The sequence below is a fragment of the Taudactylus pleione genome, unplaced genomic scaffold, assembly GCF_031769625.1.
Source record: "Taudactylus pleione unplaced genomic scaffold, aTauple2 ptg000336l, whole genome shotgun sequence".
NCBI lineage: Eukaryota > Metazoa > Chordata > Amphibia > Anura > Myobatrachidae > Taudactylus > Taudactylus pleione.
This window is the reverse complement of record NW_028284737.1, coordinates 6,383,871-6,406,031: the sequence shown is the minus strand read 5'-3', so window position 1 is coordinate 6,406,031 and position 22,161 is coordinate 6,383,871. Positions and strand designations below refer to the sequence as shown.

The following is a 22,161-nucleotide window of genomic DNA, read 5'->3' as shown; positions in this document are numbered from 1 at the left end:
TGATGTCACTTCCTGTTTGGGTAATCACATGATTCGTTTTAGTATAAATAAGGTAGTGCATAGACCCCCTTCAGTAAAAGTACCTGGAAGTGACGTGGAGTGTGGGCGGATGTGCAGTTCCATGCCCATAAAGGCCACCAAAAGGACGAACTTGTCCCATCGTGGGCTCGCTTTGCTCACCACAGGTTCCACCTCTATATCCACATGGATAGTGACTAATGATGTTGGACAATAACTGATGACGTCAGGGTACATCTACAATTAGGAATCTATCCATTATTGTATAAATAAGGGGGCATGGGAGGCAATACTGCTATCTGTGCCCTGGTGATATATTTAACCTATGATGTTTACAATTCTGCTTTCCTGACGAAGATTCTCATTGGATAAAAACATTGAAACCACTGGCTATAATTTGACCCATGCTTGAATAAATGAGTTGATTATTTGCCTATAGTTGATGAGTGCCCCCTTTCCAGCCTCTGGATCCTATGTTTTACACACACACACACACACACACACACACGTTGAATCTCCCATATTCAAATATTCCAAAATACAGAATACTTTTAGAGTGACAGATAGCGAAACCTTTGCTTTCTGATGGTTCAATGTACACAAACTTTGTTTAAGGCACAAAATTATTAAAAATATAGTATAAAATTCTTTCAGGCTGTGTGTATAAGGTGTATATAAAACAAATGCATTCTGTATTATATTTGGGTCCCATTCCCAAGATATTTCATTATGGTATGTAAATATTCCAAAATAGGGAATATTCCGATATCCAAAATGCATCCGGAAAGTATTCACAATGCTTCACTTTTTCCACATTTTGTTATGTTACAGCCTTATTCCAATATGGAATAAATTCATTTTTGTCCTCAAAATTCTACACACAATACCCCATAATGACAACGTGTAAAAAAAACCCAAAAACTTTATTTTTGCAAATTTAATAAAAAAAACAAAGAAATCACATGTACATAAGTATTCACAGCCTTTGCTCAATACTTTGTTGAAGCACCTTTGGCAGCAATAATAGCCTCAAGTCTTTTTGAATGTGATGCCACAAGCTTGGCACACCTATCTTTGAGCAGTTTCACCCATTCCTCTTTGCAGCACCTCTCAAGCTCCATCAGGTTGGATGGGAAGCGTAGGTGCACAGCCATTTTCTGATCTCTCCAGAGATGTTCAATTGGATTCAAGTCTGGACTCTGGCTGGGCCACTCAAGGACATCCACAGAGTTGTCCTGAAGCCACTCCTTTGATATCTTGGCTGTGTGCTTAGGGTCGTTGTCCTGCTGAAAGATGAACCTTTGCCCCAGTCAACAGCGCTGTGGAGCAGGTTTTCATTCAGGATGTCTCTGTAAATTGCTGCATTCATATTTCCCTCTATCCTTACTAGTCTCCCAATTCCTGCCGCTGAAAAACATCCCCACTGCATGATGCTGCCACCACCATGCTTCACTGTAGGGATGGTATTGGCCTGGTGATGAGCGGTGTCTGGTTTCCTCCAAACATAACACCTGGCATTCACGCCAAAGAGTATAATCTTTGTCTCTCATGGTCTGTGAGTCCTTCAGGGGCATTTTGGCAAACTCCAGGTGGGCTGCCATGTGCTTTTTACTAAGGAGTGGCTTCCGTCTGGCCACTCTACCATACAGGCCTGATTGGTGGATTGCTGCAGGGATGGTTGTCCTTCTGGAAGGTTTTCCTCTCTCCACAGAGAAATGCTGTAGCTCTGAGAGAGTGACCATCGGGTTCTTGGTCACTTCCCTGACTAGGGCCCTTCTCCTTAGATCGCTCAGTTTAGACGGTTGGCCAACTCTAGGAATAGTCCTGGTGGGTCTGAACTTCTTCCATTTACGGATGATGGAGGCTACTGTGCTCATTGGGACCTTCAAAGCAGCAGATATTTTTCTGTACCCTTCCCCAGTTTTGTGCCTCGTGACAATCCTGTCTCGGAGGTCTACAGATAATTCCTTGGACGTCATGCTTGGTTTGTGCTCTGACATGCACTGTCAAGTGTGGGAACTTATATAGATAGGTGTATGCCTTTCAAAATCATGTACAAATAACTGAATTTACCACAGGTGGACTCCAATTAAGCTGTAGGAACATCTCAAGGATGATCAGTGGAAACAGAATGCACCTGCGCTCAATTTTGATGGTGTGAATATTTATGTACATGTGATTTCTAAAGGTGTGTACACACGGGACGATGCTCCTTGAATGTCCCGTATGTCCCCGACAGTTTGTACTCCGTGTCGTTAACGTCACGGAGCACAAAATACTGAACAAATTCATGAACTAATTCGTTCAGTGCCGGGCTGCCTCCCTCATCCCCGAACATGTCCAACCTGACAATATCGTCAGGTTGGACAGGAAGTTCGGACGATGAACGAAAACTACAGACGGGTAAGCGCATTTGTAGTTTTCGTTCATTGTTATACCTCAGAAACTGATCGATTTTTTGAACGATTTGTCGTTAACGACAAATCTTTCAAAAAATAGACCCGTGTGTATGCACCATTAGTGTTTGTTGTTTTTTTTTTATTAAATTTGCAAAAATCTAAAAAAAACTGTTTACACATTATGGGGCATTGTGTGCAGAATTTTGATGACACAAAAGGAAAGATAACAAAATGTGGAAAGAGTGAAGTGTTGTGAATACTTTCCTGATGCACTGTATATATACACACACGATTGTGTGTGTAATTGTATTTGCGATCGGTAGTAAGTCAGGCCCTATATTTTGTATACAATTTCCTTTCTCTTGCTTGTTCCAGTTCCTTGCACCTGTAGTTATAAAAAACAGTCACATGTGAACTTTGTTAAGTGCTGATAATGAACCGTCTGCAAATAACTGGCTGTTATATCACCGGCTGATCCTTTATTCCGGCACAGAGAAAGCTGCTCTGTGCAGCTTGTATTGCATTATATTGTAATAAGTAAAGTAAAACAGGCCCATTATCATAGTAATAACTACATGCTAATAATGGTGTGCGGCAAGATGATATTGTGCTGTTCCTTTTTTTTTTTTGTAAGTATGAGAAAATTGTTTATAATATATATATATATATATATATATATATATATATATATATACATACATATACACACACACACACACACTATTTTGCCTAAGGCACCAAATTGGCTAGGGCCGGCTCTGCAGAAGGGACATACAAACTCCACACACTTAATGCCTCAGTGCTATGAGGCAGGAATGCTAATACATATGCCAACTGTGTAACGAGAATGCTTCAAACCACAAGTGCCATCCTCCTGCCTAATATATATATTTATTATTTTTTTCAGTGGGTGTCCCTTTACTTGAGATATGTTATTAAAAGAATAACTTTGATGTTCCAACAAGTCATTGTGATTCACATTTTTCAATGGGTGGATGATATATGTTAAAATACACAAGAGATTCTGTTGTAGCAATTTTCTTTTGAGGAAGGTATCTGCCTATGTTTGTAGCTGCACAAATTCTCCTCACCAGACATCAATTCATCCCACACTAAAGATGTAGCAATAAGGGGAAAGCCATGCTATACATTTTAACTGATGTTAGATCAAACAGTACAGGATTTCAAAATGCTAATATAGTGTCAATTCAGCAATCTTACCTAGAAACCCATAACGATCAGCTTTCTGACTTCCGTAACAGGAGCCCCAGGGAGGACACTGTCTGCGTCTAATTACTGATTTTCCAACAGAAAATCCCATTTTTAAATATAGTGAACTGCAATCACATAGCTCCTATTTCAGCTGAACAAAGGTATGTCCTATTGACAGCTGCAGATAATACCATATTGCGGTGGTTCCCAAACTGGGTGCCTCAGGGCACTTGCAGGGGTGCCTCAGTGGTGGTCCAGGACCAAATAAAATTACTATTACTCAGTGCGATTGGCAGCCATTAGCATTGATTTTGCCTATCAAAAAATAAGTGGACAAAAAGAATAGCAGCCCTGTCAACCACCAAATAATAATTGAACCGAAGGGTGACATAAACACAATTTACTTAGTTTAAATCTCACTGAATTTCTCAATAAGATACTTTTGGCCCAGGGGTGCCGTGGAAAACATGCTGATAATCTACGGTGCCGTGATTCGAAAAAGTTTGGGAACCACTTCCATATTGGATCATTTATAAGAAAAAAGATACATAATGTATCCATTGTGTGTAGACACTTCAAGTTTTACTCTGAGAGATGTAGTCATCAGGTCTACATTAATAATTTCGACAATTATATCGACAGGCAACATGTCGACATTCTCTGAACATCAACATTAGAGTTAGGCTGCGGACAGGAGGGTTAAACTGCGGGCAGGAGGGTTATGAATTGGCTGCGGGGGGGAGGGGGGGTTATTATTATAATTTCTTTATATGGCGCCACAAGTGTTCCGCAGCGCCTTACACAGTATGTAATACCCTGCTATGATGGGGTATCACAGATCTTCTAAAACACTTCTAGGGATTACCTTTCGCTTTGAGGTACAATCTCTTGGTCTTCCCATAATGTATCAAGTCAATCGGTACTTCAACACTTTTAGTTTTATTTAACAATTACTTTGATAACGTTATAAAAGGTATGCAATCACAGTTGTACATAAAATACACAAAATAACGTTTTTATTATACTGGAACAAACTTGCCTGTGCGTCTGTTGGGCCAAAAAAAGGGTTAGGTCATGGCATGCAAGATAAATCAGAAACACATCAAATCAGGTCCTATTCTAAGGAACATATAATCTACCTAAAAATTGTATACTTATTCAAATTAAAACATTGTATCTGTATTGTAAAACAGCTTATCCGGCTGACTCTTGTATGTCCCCGCCTGAAGCAGCGCAGCAGTGCTATACTGGGTGGCGAGCGGGCGGGCGGCAGGCGACGTGCGCCGGGGGGGTGCAGGTCGGGGTTTAGCCCCGCAATGCAGGCCCCCTCCGTCCCTCTGCAGCCCTTAGCGGCGAGCAGGGACTGATTACAGCCTATCCGGCTGTTTGAATGCCCCCGCCTGAAGCAGCGCAGCAGCGCTATGTACACACTGGGCGGCCGGCGGGCGGGCGGCAGGCGACGTGCGCCGGGGGGGTGCAGGTCGGAGCGGGGAATGCGCAGCAATACTCACTGCGCTGCCCGGAGGCTCTCACAGCATGCAGCACACTCTTCTTCCTATTAGAGCTGTGCTGTGGCGATAAGGAGCCGTCAGTGCTTTTGTAATAAGCGCTGTGCACTCCTTCCTGTTCTACTAAGAACAGGGCGCCAGGTACCCGGACCCCACCTTTAGAGAGGTGGTGAAGGGTACCTAATATAGTGTAAAAGATGTACAAAATAAATAAACCTAAATAAAAGAAAATAATAAACATATATGTGCTGCAGGATCACAGCAGATTGTGACCAGCTCCATGAGGCACATTTTCTAAACTGAGGGCTGATGGGGCATAGAGGGGGAGGAGCTTCACATTTCTAAATTATTTAAAGTGCCGGCTCCAGCTATCCACGCCTCTATACCGTAAGCACCTCCAGTGTCCCCTAGTGGATGAAAGAGAAACAAAGTTTCTTACATCTACTAGTAGAACAGATGTCAGTGTTCTCCCCAGAAAATGTTTCCAGCCAGTGGGATCAAGTAGCCGCCGGGTAGGGACCTTCCCAATAATATAATGTTTTAAACCTTGACCTTATAATGATTTAAACTTGAAATAATGTTATATATATTAAATTCTCCTCTTCTTGTTAGAGACCCAGTCGTCTGATTATGAAAAAGCTGCAAAGTCTGTAGGATCTTGTCCTTTTTAGACAGCTCCCAGATACTGTCCCGACTTGCAGGCCCCCAAAGTGCAGGGTGGGGAGAACACTGGATGTCTAACTAAACAGACTGGATAGTGCAGCATCAAATGTAGGCACTAAACACTTAGGAGATCAGGTGAACGGTGATAAGGTACCAGCCAATCAGCTCCTTACTACCATTTTTCAAACACAGCCTGTGACATGGCAGTTAGGATCTGATTGGCTGGTACCTTATCACCGTTCACTTTATCTCCTAACACAGCTTAGTAAATAGACCCCTTAGAACATTCTTCATCCTGAATGGGATACATATGGTTACGTATTGAGGTCTGTCCATTTTTTAGTAATGAGAGCTTTAGTAACCTGGTGCACTAGAAACACTCTGCCTTTCTTTGATGATCCACAAGGAGGGAGTCTTCGAGAGAAGCTGAGATATTAACTACCCTTATTCACAACTTAAGGGTTAAATTACCTTGGAATCTTCTTAAATCTCCGGACTCATTGCTAAAAAGCCAATGAAGCTCAATTGGATAACACAAGGACCCAGCTGTACATCATTAATGTCCACAATTATGTTAAATGCTTTGGGTATCTTCTGCCCCTGTAAAGGCCCCCCATACATCAGAGATTGATTGCAGCAATCATGCAATTTGCAATCGATTTTGTATAAAAATCTTTCCCTTTTTCAATCGATTGTGGCAATTCTGCAATCGATTGAAAAAGGGAATGATTTTTATCACAATCGATTGCAAATTGCACGATTGCTGCAATCAGTTGCTGATGTGTGGGGGTCTTAAGTTATATAAATCCTCAATAAGTGTAAAAGTTACCTTAAAGGCCCCCATACATCAGAGATTGATTGCAGCAATCGTGCAATTTGCAATCGATTGTGTATAAAAATCTTTCCCTTTTTCAATCGATTGTGGCATCTCTGCAATCTGCAATCGATTAAAAAAGGGAAAGATTTGTATACACAATCGATTGCAAATTGCACGATTGCTGCAATCAATCTCTGATGTATGGGGGCCTTTAGACCCTCTATTATCATTAGCTAAACACTTATCACCTGATCATCAAAAGGTGAAAATTTTATTCTCTAGTTTTCATCCCTTCAGCAGGCTCTTAACGAGTACTGAGAAATAAATTGTAAATAACCTTTCTAATACCGCTTTTATACCTAAATTCAGAGTCTGACCCGGAGGTTGGAATAGAGGGCCTAATTCAGACCAGCTCGCGAGCGATGTGCGCTCGCAAGCGGGTCGATGTTGGCCCAGTGCGCACGACGGAGGTGGCTCCGTCGTGCGCATGCGCGAGACCCGGATAGCGACAGGCAAGCCGTCGCTGTGGGTCTCGCTACAAAGGGGGCGTGCTGTCGATGGTGAGTGACAGCACGCCCCCTTTGGTGGGCGTGCCGGGGGCGTGGCTGGCCAGACGGAGGCATTTCCATGGGAACGCCTACCGTCTGGGGCCGGCCCCACTGACATCACAAGTGATGTCAGTGGGAGTGCTTTCAGCTCTGATAGAGCCAAAAGCACTCCAGGGCTTGCAGCAACGAGACCCTACCACAAGGGTCTCGTCGCAAGCCCAATGGTCGCGATGGTCTTGACCATCGCGACCATCTTCCTGGCCGCCCGCTATAGAAATTCAGAAGGACGGCCCTGATTCAGAGCGAGCGCTCTGTCAGAGCGTCCGGCTCTGAATCAGGGCCAGAGTTCCAAACCGGATCAACCCCGGAATTTAGCCGGCGGCGACCCAGGATATTCCCGATTCGGCACCGTTCACACCGGAACCGAGTCTGCAATGACCCGGCTCTTCCGGGGTGGAAGTGGACGCTTGGAGATGACATCTCCAAGCGCCACTGAAGACGTCCAATCGCCTGGCATGCGGCGCACTCCAGGTCATCGTGACCTGGGTCGCGCCATTTCCACTGCAGGGTTTCACGGGTCATTCCCGTGTTAAACCCTGTAAATAACCTGGGTTGGATTGCCGAGTCACTCTACCCAGGAATCCAACCCTGTCCCCTTTTACACCAAGGAGCTACCCGGGTTAGCCCTGCAATAACCCGGGTTGTAGCTCTGGTGTAAAAGGGGTATAATAAAGCACTCCTAGGAAGGGCTTACCTCCCAGGAAGAGTGCTCTTTGGCTTTTTGAGGGTGGGCACCAGTTTCTAGCGTAGGAGCTCCTTAGCACTGGACAACGTCCCCCTCCAGTCAGCACAGACCACAACCTAAACGGTACATTACTAAAATAAAAAAAAGAAGGTAAGTATCTCCAATGCTACTTCCTGGAAGTGCTAACTAGTATCTCCAAAGAACCACCCGTTTCACACTATTAATTCACTAGGAACTAGCAGAATCCCTGAGCCATGAGGCACTTGTTTGTGGCTCTGAAACCCTCTGAAACCCACCACTGCCTGCTCAGTCATGCCCGTTTCCAATAATGTTCCACCCACTATTGAATCAGGAATACTAGTAGGCGCGCTGGTTATTACAGAATTGACAGACAAAATAGCCATAAAAATTGGTTTAGCCTAGAAAAATGACTACCTGCACAGTCTGCAGCTGACAGGTTCACTTCAAAGTGTATTTCTCGGACAATGACACAGTAAGTAGACTCCATGTTAACATCTACTCACTAGAACACAAATATACACAAAAGTGAACCTCTGCAGCGCCATCTGAAAGACCACAACCTGCTTAGTGACTGCTGTATCGTAGCCAGTTACATTACATTGTATGTGAAACTCAGCCAAGTATTCTTATCGACAACAGTGTTAAAATAACAGTATGTATAACAATGCAGGCCATGAAACTTGCTTTCCATGATAAACTTTTCTGGAAAGTAGCAGACTATTTTTTTTTTTAACCAGTAAACTTCAAATTGCTGTATGTACTGACACAAAAAATTATAATGGTGGACATGGCATTTATACTTGAAAGGAACAATGCCAATAACAGAAACATAACGCTAACATGACTGAAGCATCCATCAAACGTGAAGACCTAATTGTTAGAAAATGGCTATACAAAGAACGTGGGGTATACAGAATATCCAAGCAGTAAGCTTGGTATGGTGGGTGGGCTACTGACTTAGCAAATTCATTCTGCCAGGAGAGCAAAAACAGCCAATATGGAGTGAAGGAATTGAACTTCTTATAGAACGCTAGTATAGGGAAGTAGAATTTAATATAGATGTTCACACAAACTAGGGATTTTCATTTAAAGTTCATGGAATGAGCAGATTGCTGAGGTGAGGCAATCACGAAGCGTGAAATGATCATTTGCTGTAGGACTATATATCACTTTATAGAAATGAAGAAAGTCATCAGAACATTAAAACAAAATAAAAAAGTGAAAAAAGGAAACCCTACAGTTACAAGTTATGGGCAAAATAATAAATATAGATCTATATCAAAAGTTAAAACTCACAATTTTAGAAATAAAATGTGATTTTATACATAAGCACTAGAAAGAAAAAACACAAGCTCTAATCATAGGTCTGCCTTGGCTGTCCTAAGCATAATTGAACCATATCAAAGTGTATTTACAGGACAATCTTTAAAATGGATTTTCCGCCTTAACTTTCTTTCAAATACTGCAAAGAAATTGTTATTTACGTTGAAAAAAAAATTATGCCTAGGGGGTATCCCGCACCATCCCATGCCCATGGGCCTCCCAGCCCCCCAGTGCAAACAGATCTCCCAGATGCTATAGATCCCCAGTGGTATTACCTCCCCTAGTGGTGTTAGATCTCCAGTGTCATTGTCTCCCACCCACCAGTGTCCATAAGTTGTCATTGTGACATAGTTAATAGGAACTGAATTCCTGCTGAAAAATAACACATGGTATAAGTAGTGCCACTTCCTTGCATTGGTTATAAGGCACAAAAGTCCCAATGGCTGCATGCATTTTCATATAAGGCGTCTCATGGCCACTTATACGGAACCACTTGTAAAACAACATAAGTAGATCTTTTGAACTGCTTTGGGGCTCATTAACATTTGGAAGTAAATCAATTTTATGGCCTCTCAGATATATCAGTACACGTCCACATTACCCCCACGCACACATAGGTGGTGCTTTCACAATCTTCCTGAAATGTTTTTTCAAAAGTAGGCATGTATGATAATTACCCCGCCTCAGGGTCAATCAACCTTTTGTGGGGCATTTCTCACCTCTGTGTGAAGTGGAGCAGGTGTCAGGGGGGACAGATCATCAGTACCTCAGGTGCAGTTGATCTCTGAGCTCGCCCTAAAGTGCCTTTTCACATGGCATTATGAGGCACGAATTCGGCGGTAATGCCAGCTGTCAAAAGCCACTAACATCACTGATTGCCTGGGCCCGGGCTTGTTGGAGGGGCCTGCATATAGTATTTTTTCCCGGAGGGGTCATGGCCACACTTCCCTAACTTGGGTACAAGGGTGTGACCAGGCCCCGTTGGGATCTCGGTAGTCCTGCTCGCACCATTCAAGACTGCTGAATCTCATCGTAAAATCTTTTAAAAAAAATGCTACCCTAATGGGATGTGATATTGAACAAAAGGCTGAGAGTAAGTAATGTTAGATTATGCAATAGCACTTGCCATGTATGAATTCACACAGAGCATGTCTGCAAAGCAAGTCTTTAAATGATGTGCCCCTGTGTTACATTTATTTAGGCACAGGAAAAGCTCCAGGTTTGACGCCCAGAGCTATTCAATTATTTGGCATTTTCCCAGTGCAGCAACCCATATATTTATTTCCCCCAGAGGCTGCATTTAATGTGGATTTACCTTGCAGCTCCTGAGGCTTTGAAAAAGGCCACAGAGTAGGCCGAAACGCGCTGGTCCCACCCACTACACTACATCTGGGCCGCCTAACATTGACCTAAACATCGCACTTGCTTATGTTGTACCTTAAGTCAGTGCAAGCTGCTGCAGCCTTATACAGACCCCTGGTTGTGCACTGAGACCAGCAGCCTACAACCCGCAAACCTCAGCAGCCGCACCAGTAAATTCTAGTCAAAGGGCAGCTGGACACCCTCACACGAAAGGCCGGGTTTTCCACTCTAATGACCACAGCACAAACGCTGCAGTAGGTGGCTGCGTACCAGTCACCACTTACAGCAGACACAGCAGAGTCCCAGCGGAATCAATGGATATTTCCACGGCAGCAACGTGCCAAAACTCACCCCAGAAACCCACTCACGGAGGACTGTGGATTAAGGCCTTCGGTGCACCACCCACCGGGGAGGGCTACAACTTCAGAAGGAGTTCCCGCGACTACTACAGATCCACGAGTTAGACGACTTCACCAGAGCGGACTAGACATCCAAGGTACATACAAATCTCCAAATGGGACTTATCCACACAAAGTAGTTAGATCAAATGGGTATGTGACCCAATTTAACTTTTAACTACACCAAAGGACCTTCTAACCCCACTTTCCCTCCCGATCCCTTCCCGTGTGTGTTGCATGTCACATCTGTACTGTTTGTGGTCTATATACAAGCTACATTGTATTAAGAATATTTAGAATAAACGTTCATTAGATCAGCATCCTAGTTTTTCATTTGATCACCACCATATATGTTGGATTAACCCAATAGGCGTAAATCCACATTCGCCCCAGGGAAGCACCGTCCAGGGAATATACATAGGTACAGTGAAACTTGATAAATTATTTGTACAGTAAGCAGACATACAGTTCGCACAGTAAATGTAAGCAGACATATCATTGAAACTCAGAGCAATAAACTGACAAATCAGGATAAAGACAACGGGTGAGGGTAGTCTTCGCTCACTGTGTCTTGATGGGCAAGTGGTGAGGAGTTGCAGAGAGAGGAAGGCAGTGTTGCACACAATGAGCCTGTACCCAACAAAAGGGTAAGCACACAGTGGCTCTGACAGAGCGCTCGCTCTGAATCAGGTCGACTTTTTTTTTTTTTTTATGGAAACGGCCTCCTGGCCGCTCGCATTGCTGCGGGTTGCCACCCACAGCTAATGCGAGCGGCCAGGATGATGGTCAAGACCATCGCGACCATCGGGCTTGTGACGAGACCCTTGTGGTAGGGTCTCGTGGCCGCAAGCCCCAGAGAGCTTTCGGCTCAAACAGAGCCGAAAGCTCTCCCACTGACATCACTTGTGATGTCAGTGGGGCCGCCCCCAAACGGTAGGCGTTCCCATGGGAACGCCTCGTCTGGGCAGCCACCCCCCCAACCCGCCCACCAAAGGGGGCATGCTGTTACTCAACATCGACAGCACACCCCCTTTGGTGCGGAGCAACTGATTGCCTGTCGCTATCCGGGTCTCGCGCATGCGCACGATGGAGCCAGTTTCGTCATTCACATGCGCTCTGGGCCACCATCGACCCGGTTGCGAGCACTCAGCGCTTGCGACCGGGTCTGAATCAGGCCCAGTGTCTGAACAGATGAATGGGACTAGAGACGAGGAGCACTGGTGGCATGGGTAGTGCTAGATATAAAAGTAATTCACAAAACAATACAGAATTCTCTCAAAAACACAATGCAAACTATACAATTTACCCTGACACTGAATAAGTGTGTGAGAGAGACTATAGGAGTGCCTCTAAAGGTGCCCACACACATGGCGATATGTTACACGATCTGGCCACTCACGATCACGATTCGATGCGTGTCCCCGTTGGTCGTACATCGCATCGTCAGATATGCTGTGCTGTAGGGCAGATCTGCCAATCTGGGATACAAATGCACTGGAGAAGTGTCTGGCTGCACGATAGATCGTCTGAAGATTGGACATTGCAAACACCAAATCGTGTGCAGAGCTGCCGGGGAGGTGTTTTCAAGGGAAATCGTACACGATGTCGAATCGTGAGCACATCACTATGTGTGTGGGTACCATAACACACATCTGACCATACATAACTTATGGTGCATACGCACGGTCAGATATGTTACATGAACAATTTGTAAATGATTTGCAAACGACTGAACGATTTTTGACAATTAAAATGAATGGATATCGTCCAAAACTGACTGCAAACACATCAGATATCGTTATCTGACAAACGGGAACGTACATCGTTCATCGTTGCCCACATCAGGTTTTCCTTCAGATATGAACGATTTTTAATATCGTTATCATTCAGATCTGAGGAAAAATCTGACCATGTGTATGCACCACTAGATGGATCATCATACCAGAGAGTAATACTAAGCATACACTGTCCAACTATTGGCTGATCAGCTGATAAACATCTGATTGGGTCCATAACTGGCCAGTGTATTGCTGTGACTGATCAGTAATATTCGGTCTGCTGAACATGCAACAACATCCAGCATGTTCTAATAACCCGATAATTATAATTACAATTATAATTGGTCTGCCGCATCTGCCAGTGGATGTCGGCACAGTAAACCCCATAGAAATCTAAGTGTAACTTTCCAAAGCTGGTGCCAAATAGGCAACGCTATCTATAGATGGTGTTGCCTATAGAAGCCTATTGCCTTCTTACCATAGTGATCCATATCTGTCCCCACCAGGGCTTGTGCTGGACGCTGGACATGCATTTTGCAATACGACTCCCTGGTCATAAACCGGGAAATCAGAACTTCGCCGGGACAGTTCTACATCGGGAGAGCTGTCCCAGCACGTAAGCAATCATGCATTGCTAAACACTAATATGCATGCGATAAGAGAGGGGATGTATTGCATAGTATATGCAATACTTGATATATCTGCCCAAAGTGTCGGTCGGTCTTACAGACAATTTATCTGACAGTGTACGCCCAGCATAATAGTTTTTATGTGAAGCAAAGGTGCATGAAGAATAGTTACATAAAACAAGTATTTTTACATTAGCATCCAGTGTTCTCCGCAGAAAATGTTTCCAGCAGGGTGGCATAAAGAAGTAGCCAGGTCCCCACCTGCCTTCGCAATACTAAAATGTTTTAAATCCTGACCTTTTATTGATTTAAGCTTGGGGCACTCTCCCTGGCCGCAACGCGAAATGATGGGCACTCACGCCCTGTAACACAAACACTTGAATTGTTCCCGGCCACTTTAGACTAATTGAATGTCCCCTCAAATAGTTATTTTAGTAGAGTATCTAAACTAATTGATTGTCCTTTGCATATCCTGTCCTAGCTAATTCAGTAGGTGGAATAGGTCCAATCTGCAGCAGCTGAGCAGTCCCTGTGGGTCTGTGGAGTAACAAGCATAGAATGTGTCATCCATGTGCTAATGCTTGTTTGCTCTCCACTAAAGAGCAGATAGTTGCTGCACCTCTTGGAAATGCACTAATGCATTGATTCCATTACTGGCTGCTCCTCCCATTATATGCAGATTACAGTATATATTGGCGGTGGAGAGGATTTCTCAGATGTTCTATTACTGGAGAAAAAAACTGGCTCAGTAACCAACCTGTTAATGAACCAATGCTACTCCCTCCCATCCCAATGCGCCGCGTCCAGAACTTTCACTAATGTATCCTTATTGCCGGAGAACACAGATGCCAGACGAGTCAACAAGGACACGTTCAGGGTGACCGTCTACAGGGAATGCGGCACATTGGGGCTGGAGGGAGTGCCGGTAAGTTATACGGGGACACACCGGCTTTGGGGCAGGGGGAAATGGGGGGGGGGGGGGTGTGCAAGGCGTTAGGCTGTTTCTGTCGGGCGGTGCGCCCGCAAAAAATACCCTGGGGTTCTAAGCATATGTGCTCCACAGACTGTAGTAAGTACCTTAGGCAAAAAATGGGGATGTGCATAGTCACTTGTGTTTTGGTTCTAATTCATCGTCATGTTTTGGTAAAACCACCTTCAAATGTTTGGGAATTTAAATTCTTTAAAAATTTATAAAAACAGCTAAGATCATGAAACTTGGATGGGTTTTTGTTCCTATAGTGTTATTAACATCAATAACATTTATTTCCAGTCAATTTTGACCACCTCACATCACCCAAAATCATGCAATCCAAAACACGCAAGGTCTGGTTTTTAGAACAGAGTTCCGAACATGGCGAGAAGACCCAAGTCAGGACACCTAAGTGATCCAAATCGGGACTTAGGCCCTCATTCAGAGCCGTACGCTCTGAGCAGAGCGCACGCTCTGAATGAGGACCGGCCTCCATTTTCATGGAGCGTCCTCCTGGACGCTCGTATAGCTGTGGGTCACCACCCACAGGCTATACGAGCGTGCATTGTGATGGTCGCGATGGTCGAGACCATCGCGACCATCGAATTTGCGAGTCGGAGCCTGCGGTTGAGGTTTTCAACCGCAAGCTCCGGAGTGATTTTGGCTCTATCAGAGCCAAAATCACTCCCACTGACATCACTAGTGATGTCAGTGGGCCGGCTTCTGACGGGAGGCGTTCCCGTGGGAACGCCCCCGTCAGGGAGGCACGCCCCCGGCACGCCCACCAAAGGGGGCGTGCTGTCAATCAACATTGACAGCACGCCCCCTTTGATCGGACACAACGAGCGAAGGACTTTCCTTCGCTCGTCGCGTCTGGCGCATGCGCACGACGGAGCTCCCTCCGTCGTGCGCATGCTCAGTGCATAACATCGACCCACTTGCGAGCGGACAGCCGCTCGCGAGTGGGTCTAAATCAGGCCCTTAGTTCTACTCGTAACCCCAAAGTGATCCAAGCCAGGACTTAGTACTACTCGGAACGCCAAAGTTTGGTTGTGTTCGGTTTTCAGCAAAACTGAACTCATCTATGCAAAAAACATACAAGCCACCATGGAATCGGTATGTAATGCCGGCGGACTAATACCGATGCTGGAAGCCCGAACCATCATAATCCCGACTGGGGCTGGTAAGTACTCTAACCCTCCCCTCTCCCGCCCAACCCTCCCTTAGTGGAGCCTAAACCTAACCTCCCCCATTGGTGCCCAACCCCCGCACCCTAAACCCTGACCTCCTCCCAGTGGCTCCTAACCCTAGCCCCCCCTTCCCCTAGCCTAACCCTCCCCGGGGGGTGCCTAAAACTAACCCCCCCCCCCCCTCCCCTCACGGCTAACAGCTTGCAGTCCCCGCTTACCTTCGTTCGGGATGCCGAGCGTCGGGATTTTCGGCGCCTATCTTTAGTACAGAGTCGGGCTTCCAGTGTCGGGATTCCGATGTCCGGCATTACAGACGCAGGTAAATAAGCTGCATCCCGCCACCATGAGTGTAAGGTGTGTAAAGGAAATATATATATATTTATTAACATTTGTGAAAATAATGTCAATATTTTATGTATAAGTTTTTATTTTCAGAACAGTCTACTCTGAAAGGTCACGGATTGTATTTATGAGCGGAAAGATGCTTAGCCACTACAACATCACCAAGTACGTTCATACACACTGACACAGGCATTTATCAAAGTCATAGAATACATCAGTTTCTCACCTGGGGTCAGAGAAGCTGAGATTCTATTTCAGGTTTACAACACATTGAAACACCAACAGAATAACTTACATATCACAATGACAAAACCACAAACAAAAAAAAGGATCAAACCTTGAACCAAAAAGCATGATCTTTAAACATTGCATTAGCCAACTTAACCATTTGTTTGGTTCACTGCCTTGTAAATAAATAATAGTTGTGTGATATAGGATAATGTTAGTGTGTTGCCACATACAGTAACACAGTAGGGAATCGGTATGAAATATTGACGCTGGAATCTCGAAGGTTCAAGATCCCGACAGGAGGTGGTAAGCAAGGTAACCCTCTCCTGCCCCCAACCCTCCCTTGGTGGTGCCTAACCCTAAAACCCCCCGGGGGTGCCTAAACCTAACCCCACCCCTAAACCTAACCCTCACCCCCTCCCGAAGCCGAAGCCTAAGCCTATTGCTGGCCATACAAGGGACGATTGATCACACGATTTGGGCAGTTTCTACAGGTTGGACAGACCCATCATTTGAAAATAGTTGTATTTTGAGTTTTCTGCGACCCCGATGCACGTCCCCGCCGTCGTCTAGTTGGATCGCAGATCAGATGGTTTTGCAGAGAGATCTCAACTGATCGTATAGGATTTGACACACATTATGTGATGTGATTGATCAAATCGTATGGTCTTATGTGAAACAGTTGCATTTTAAATACAATTTATCCGTATCTGAAGGGAAGAATTTTCAAGGGAAATCGTACAACTGGTCTGACCAACTTTTGAATCCCACCGTGTATGACCACCTTAATACTCCCAAGGTGGTGCCTAACCCTAAGTCCCCCCCGGAGGTGGCTAAACATAACCCTCCCCCCTCACGGCTAACACTACCCATTCCCCGCTTACCTTCGTTTGGGATGCCATCTGTCAGGATTTCGGCGTGGTGTTTAAGATAGGCATCGGGATTTCAACGCCTATCTTTGGTCCCGGGTCGGGAATCCACTGACGAGATTCCGACGGCCGGCACCCCGGCCGCCGGTAAATGACACCGCATCCTGGCAGTATAACATGTCCATGCACTCCTCATGACCCAGCATTCCACAAGACATGGGGTAGATTTATCCTAAGATAAAACCTTACATTATAAATCAATTTTTATATTAAAACAGGGATAATATCACTTGAGACAATACTACCTGTTCCTGGATCACTCCTTAGTACATAAGCTATATTACAGTGTAACCATTGACAGGTCTACAGTAGAGTGTCATCCCACAGTATAACCATTGACGGGTACAGTATATTGACATGCCACAGTGTAACCATTGACAGGTGACCAGTAGAGTGCCATCCCACAGTATAACCATTTACAGGAGTACAGTATAGTGCAATGCGCAGTGTAACCATTGACAGGGACGGGAGTACAGTATAGAGCAATGTCACAGTGTAACCATTTACAGGGGACAAGGAGTACAGTAGAGTGCAATGCCACAGTAACCACTGACGGGGACAGGAGTACAGTATAGTGCAATGCCACAGTAACCATTGACGGGGACAGGAGTACAGTATAGAGCAATGTCACAGTGTAACCATTTACAGGGGACAACAGTATAGTATAGTGCAGTGGTTCCCAAACTGTGCGCCAGGGCACCCTGGGGTGCCTTGGGACACTTGCAGGGATGCCTTAGGTTGATGGTCCAGCACCAAATTATTTATTGACAATGTAATATAAATATGTGAACAAACAGAAGTGCAAACCAGTCCACCACCACGTAACCTAACCAGAAGCACAATTTACTTCACTTTACTATGTTATTACATTTGTTTCTGAATTTCTCAAGAACAAACTTAAACTTAGGGGTCCCGTGAAAACAATGCTCTATTCTAGTGCGCCGTGTTTCAAAAAAGTCTAGGAACCACTGGTATAGTGCAATACCACAGTAACAATTATCAGTAGTACAGTATAGGCAATGGCCTGTGTAATCATTGACAGGGGTACAGTATAGTACAATACCACCGTTTAACCATTGATAGGAGTACAGTATAGTGCCATGTCACAGTGTAACCATTGACAGGGGCACAGTGTAGTGCCAGGCAGCAGTGTAACCATTTACAGGGGTACAATATAGTGCCATCCCACACTGTAACCATTGACTGGATTTCAGTATAGTGTAATGCCACACTGTAAACAATGATAGCAGTACAGTATAGTGATTGGCAGGGGACCGGAGTACAGTATAGTGCATGCCACAGTGTATCCACTGACAGGAGTACAGTATATTGTATTGCCAGTTTAACCATTGACTGGAGTATAGTATATTGCAAAGCCACAGTGTAACCATTGACAGGGGTACAGTATATTGCAATGCCAAACAAACACACGTACAGCTTGCGCACACCAATGCAGAAACAGGAGCTACTCGTGTCCGGTAATCACTACTGTCATCACGGCATTTGCACGTGTGTCTGTGTTCCTATAACACACATATGACAGAAAGTACTTATCTCACCTCCTCGTCTTCTTCTTCGTCCTGTTCTGCTCTGCACTGTCGTCCTCTCTCCTGTTCCCCTTGGTGATTCCCTCCAGCCCCGTCCTCCTCCTCCCGAGCGATGTACTGACCCTCCGAGTCGCAATCGGTGCTGCTCCCCCCAGAAATCGCTTTCATCCCCCCCTCCGAGAGAGTCTGTGAGCCCGAGGAGGAGAGTGATGATGATGAAGATGAGGAGGAGGTGTCGCCGATGCCCCCAGCTCCCTCGGAAACTTTGCCGTCCATGTCCCCGGGCTGGAGTGTGAGACGCACCAAATGTGCGCAAAGACGCGCAGCACAGCTTGCACTCTCGCACTGCTGCCTCCTCACACTCATGTGTTATTATCAGGTGTCAGGTCGCTGGGGGTGCGGGCACACGGGAGCCGCTGTCACATCTCTTCATGCCGGGCAGTGAGATGTGCCAAATCTTATCCCTCTATCTATGAGCACAGCCAGAGCCCTGCGCCGCCGCTGCCGCTCCACCTCTCCCGGGCGTGCTCCAGCCAGCCAGCAGCCACCTCTCCAGCCAATGAGATCGGCACCTGGGGGCGGTGCGAGCAACAAGTCTCTGCGGGAAGAAGGCAAGCACCTAGCGGCAGGTAAGGACTGGATCGGTCCCCTGGGATGGAGGGGAACAGCCACCTGGACGCAGCAACGCTCCCCTTTGGTCACGCCCCCGCCCTGGTGCTACGTATCCCAGCATGTCTCACCAGGGAACAGACTGGTATAGCCTATTGGGAGGTTTGAGTAACATAACATTGCACTGAAAATATGGATAATAAGTTCAAATTTCTATGTTGAATCTAAACTTACTCAGCCAGGTTTTGGGAATGTAAGTCCTCGTTCAAGTACAGATAAAATATATTATTATAAGTGGACACTATGATAAAAAAAAAGTTTATTTATATCTCATTAAAAAAAAATTGTATAATATTTTTCTTTAAATATATATTTTATTAAATTCCTATAGATGTGCTAAAAAATGTTTGTGATTAGTGCAGTGGTTCCCAAACTTTTTAGAATCAAAACACCCTAGAGAATCAGCATTGTTTTCATGGCACCCCCAAGACAAAAGTTTGTTATTGAGAACAGGGGCGTATTTACACATTGGCCAGGATGGCACTCGCCAGGGGCGCCGACCAAAGGGGGGGGGGCGCCGTCCGGCAGTGCCACCAGCAGCCAAGGGGTGGACTAGTCCCCCGGCCCCACAAGTGTAGGGCAGACCGGTCTACACTTCAGTTTACAAACACACAGCCACCAGCGGCAGCTGTGTGTTTGTAATAGCAGCCAGCCAATGAGAGTCGGACAGACTCATTTGCTGCTGCGACGTCCGTGGAGGGAGCCAGCTGGAGCTCACTCATGAGCTCCGTCTTCCGGCTCCCCCCCCCGCAGCATGTGATGGGAGAGACGTCATGATGTCTCTCCCATGCAGGAGAAGAGCGGACCGGGACTCAGAGTGGACAGCGGCGGTCGAGTCAGGAGCGGGGATTGGGTAAGTTGTATTTTTTTCTTTGTGTGTGTGTGTAAGCCTAGCACATTAGGGAGGGCACTGATATAGGGAGTGGCCGCTACTGGGGGCACTTTATGGGGGAGAGCCCGCTACTGGGGGCACTGTATAGGGGTGGCCACTACTGGGGGCAATTTAGGGGGGGTGGCCACTTCTGGGGGCACTGTATAGGGGTGGCCACTACTGGGGACATTGAATAGGGGGGACTACTTCTGGGGCCACTGTATAGGGGGACTACTACTTTGGGCACTGTATAGGGGGGACTACTACTGGGGGCACTATATAGGGGGACTACTACTGGGGGCAATCCAGCATTGGAGGGACTGCTACTGGGAGCACTGTATTGGGAGGACTACTACTGGGGGCAATGCTGCATAGGGGGCACTGTATAGGGGGGCTACTTCTGGGGGCACTGTATGGGAGGGACTACTACTGGGGGCACTGTATAGGGGAGACTACTACTGGGGGCACTGTGTAGGAGGACTACTACTGGGGGCAATGCAGCATTGGGGGGACTACTACTGGGCGCACTATATAGAGGGGACTACTACTACTGGAGGCACTATATAGGTGGGACTACTACTGGGGGCAATGTTGCATAGGGAGGACTACTACGGGGGGCACTGTATAGGGGGGACTACTATTGGGGGCAATGCAGCATAGGGGGATTACTACTGGGGGCACTGTATAGGGGGGACTACTACTGGGGGATTAATACTGTGCGGTACTGTATAGGGGGGACTACTACTGGGGGATTACTACTGGGGGCACTGCATAGGGGGGGAGGGGGCGCCAGTTACATTGCCAGGGGCGCTTGGATCCCTAGATACACCCCTGATTGAGAAATTCAGAAAAATAAAAAGATTAAATAAATTGTGCCGACCTGTCATCCTTAGGCTCAGTTATGTGGTGGATGACAGATTTACACTTCTGTTTGTCCACATATTTACATTATATTGACCATAAATAATTTGATTTCGTATTGGACCACCAACCTGAGGCACCCCTGCAAGTGTCCTGAGGCACCCCAGGGTGCCACGGCACACAGTTTGGGAACCACTGGATTTGTGAATCAATGACCATTTGCAATTGGCTGCTAAATTCACACTGCCTACTGTATATGCATTTTAGCTGGAGAAAATACTTTTTTTTCTCTTCTCCCTATTTAAGAAAAGAAAATTGCTGTAAAATCGCTGATTTCACAGAGTTTTCTTAGCATTTCTTTTACTGCTGTACATGTGGACTCTCATCCCACTGATGTCACGAGAGGTTAGGCACATGGGCACACCACACATGCGTCAGATTGCTGTTGCGAAAGACGTCGGTATGGCTGTCGTGGCCTCAGCCTGAGGATATGCCATGTCCCGAAGTGGTGGAAGAAGGTTGTTAGAAGCGATCCCATGCTGTGAAGTAGCGCTTCTGGAGCCTAAGGGACCCATTTATTAACAATCACATTTGCAACACAATCTGGGCGTGATATTAGCGCCCATGATCGCAATGTAGGATGCAATCATAGTGCCCTAATATATCAAATTGCACCCGCAGGGGCAGGGGTTCCGAAAAGGGACCTGTCCCTGCGATGTACTTTGAGTTTAGTGAACACATCAGCGTTGACTTCACTCCTATGCCGGGGATCCTGCGCATGTGTGGTCTTTTGACCATATTTGCACGGCGGCCATTGCTGGGGGAGGTTCCTATGGAGCCCTCTCCCAGTAATTTTTGTGATGTGTAGCCCCACAGGCTACAGCGGCTTACACCATCTTCAGATGGCGTTAGCTGCAGGGACCAAGTTCCAGAATGCTACACATTGACAGCATCGTATCCCCCCATAGAAACCTATGGAGATTGCGACTGCTGGTGGGAATGGAGGGACAGCAGCAGATATCGGATTTATTTGCTGTGATCCCTCTATAACACATTCAAGGGATACTAATCATTTGCAGGTATCCCCTGAAAAGTGTTTTCGGGGAATATGCTGCAGATATTTAATGCTAAAG

At 45.9% G+C, this 22,161-nt stretch overlaps 1 protein-coding gene across 3 annotated transcripts in view; it reads right to left on the bottom strand.

Annotated features, from left to right (window-relative positions):
- Positions 1–19,228, bottom strand: part of MAST4 (microtubule associated serine/threonine kinase family member 4) — a 641,164-nt gene extending 621,936 nt beyond the window's left edge. The window contains exon 1 of one of the 3 annotated variants that reach the window (XM_088443937.1): positions 18,640–19,228. In XM_088443937.1, the coding sequence (XP_088300063.1) occupies positions 18,640–18,993 (354 nt within the window). In that variant the 5' untranslated portion in view covers positions 18,994–19,228. The remainder of the gene's footprint in view (positions 1–18,639) is intronic. The other 2 variants (XM_088443932.1, XM_088443933.1) reach the window with 2 other exon arrangements.
- Between the last annotated feature and the right edge of the window lie 2,933 nt (positions 19,229–22,161).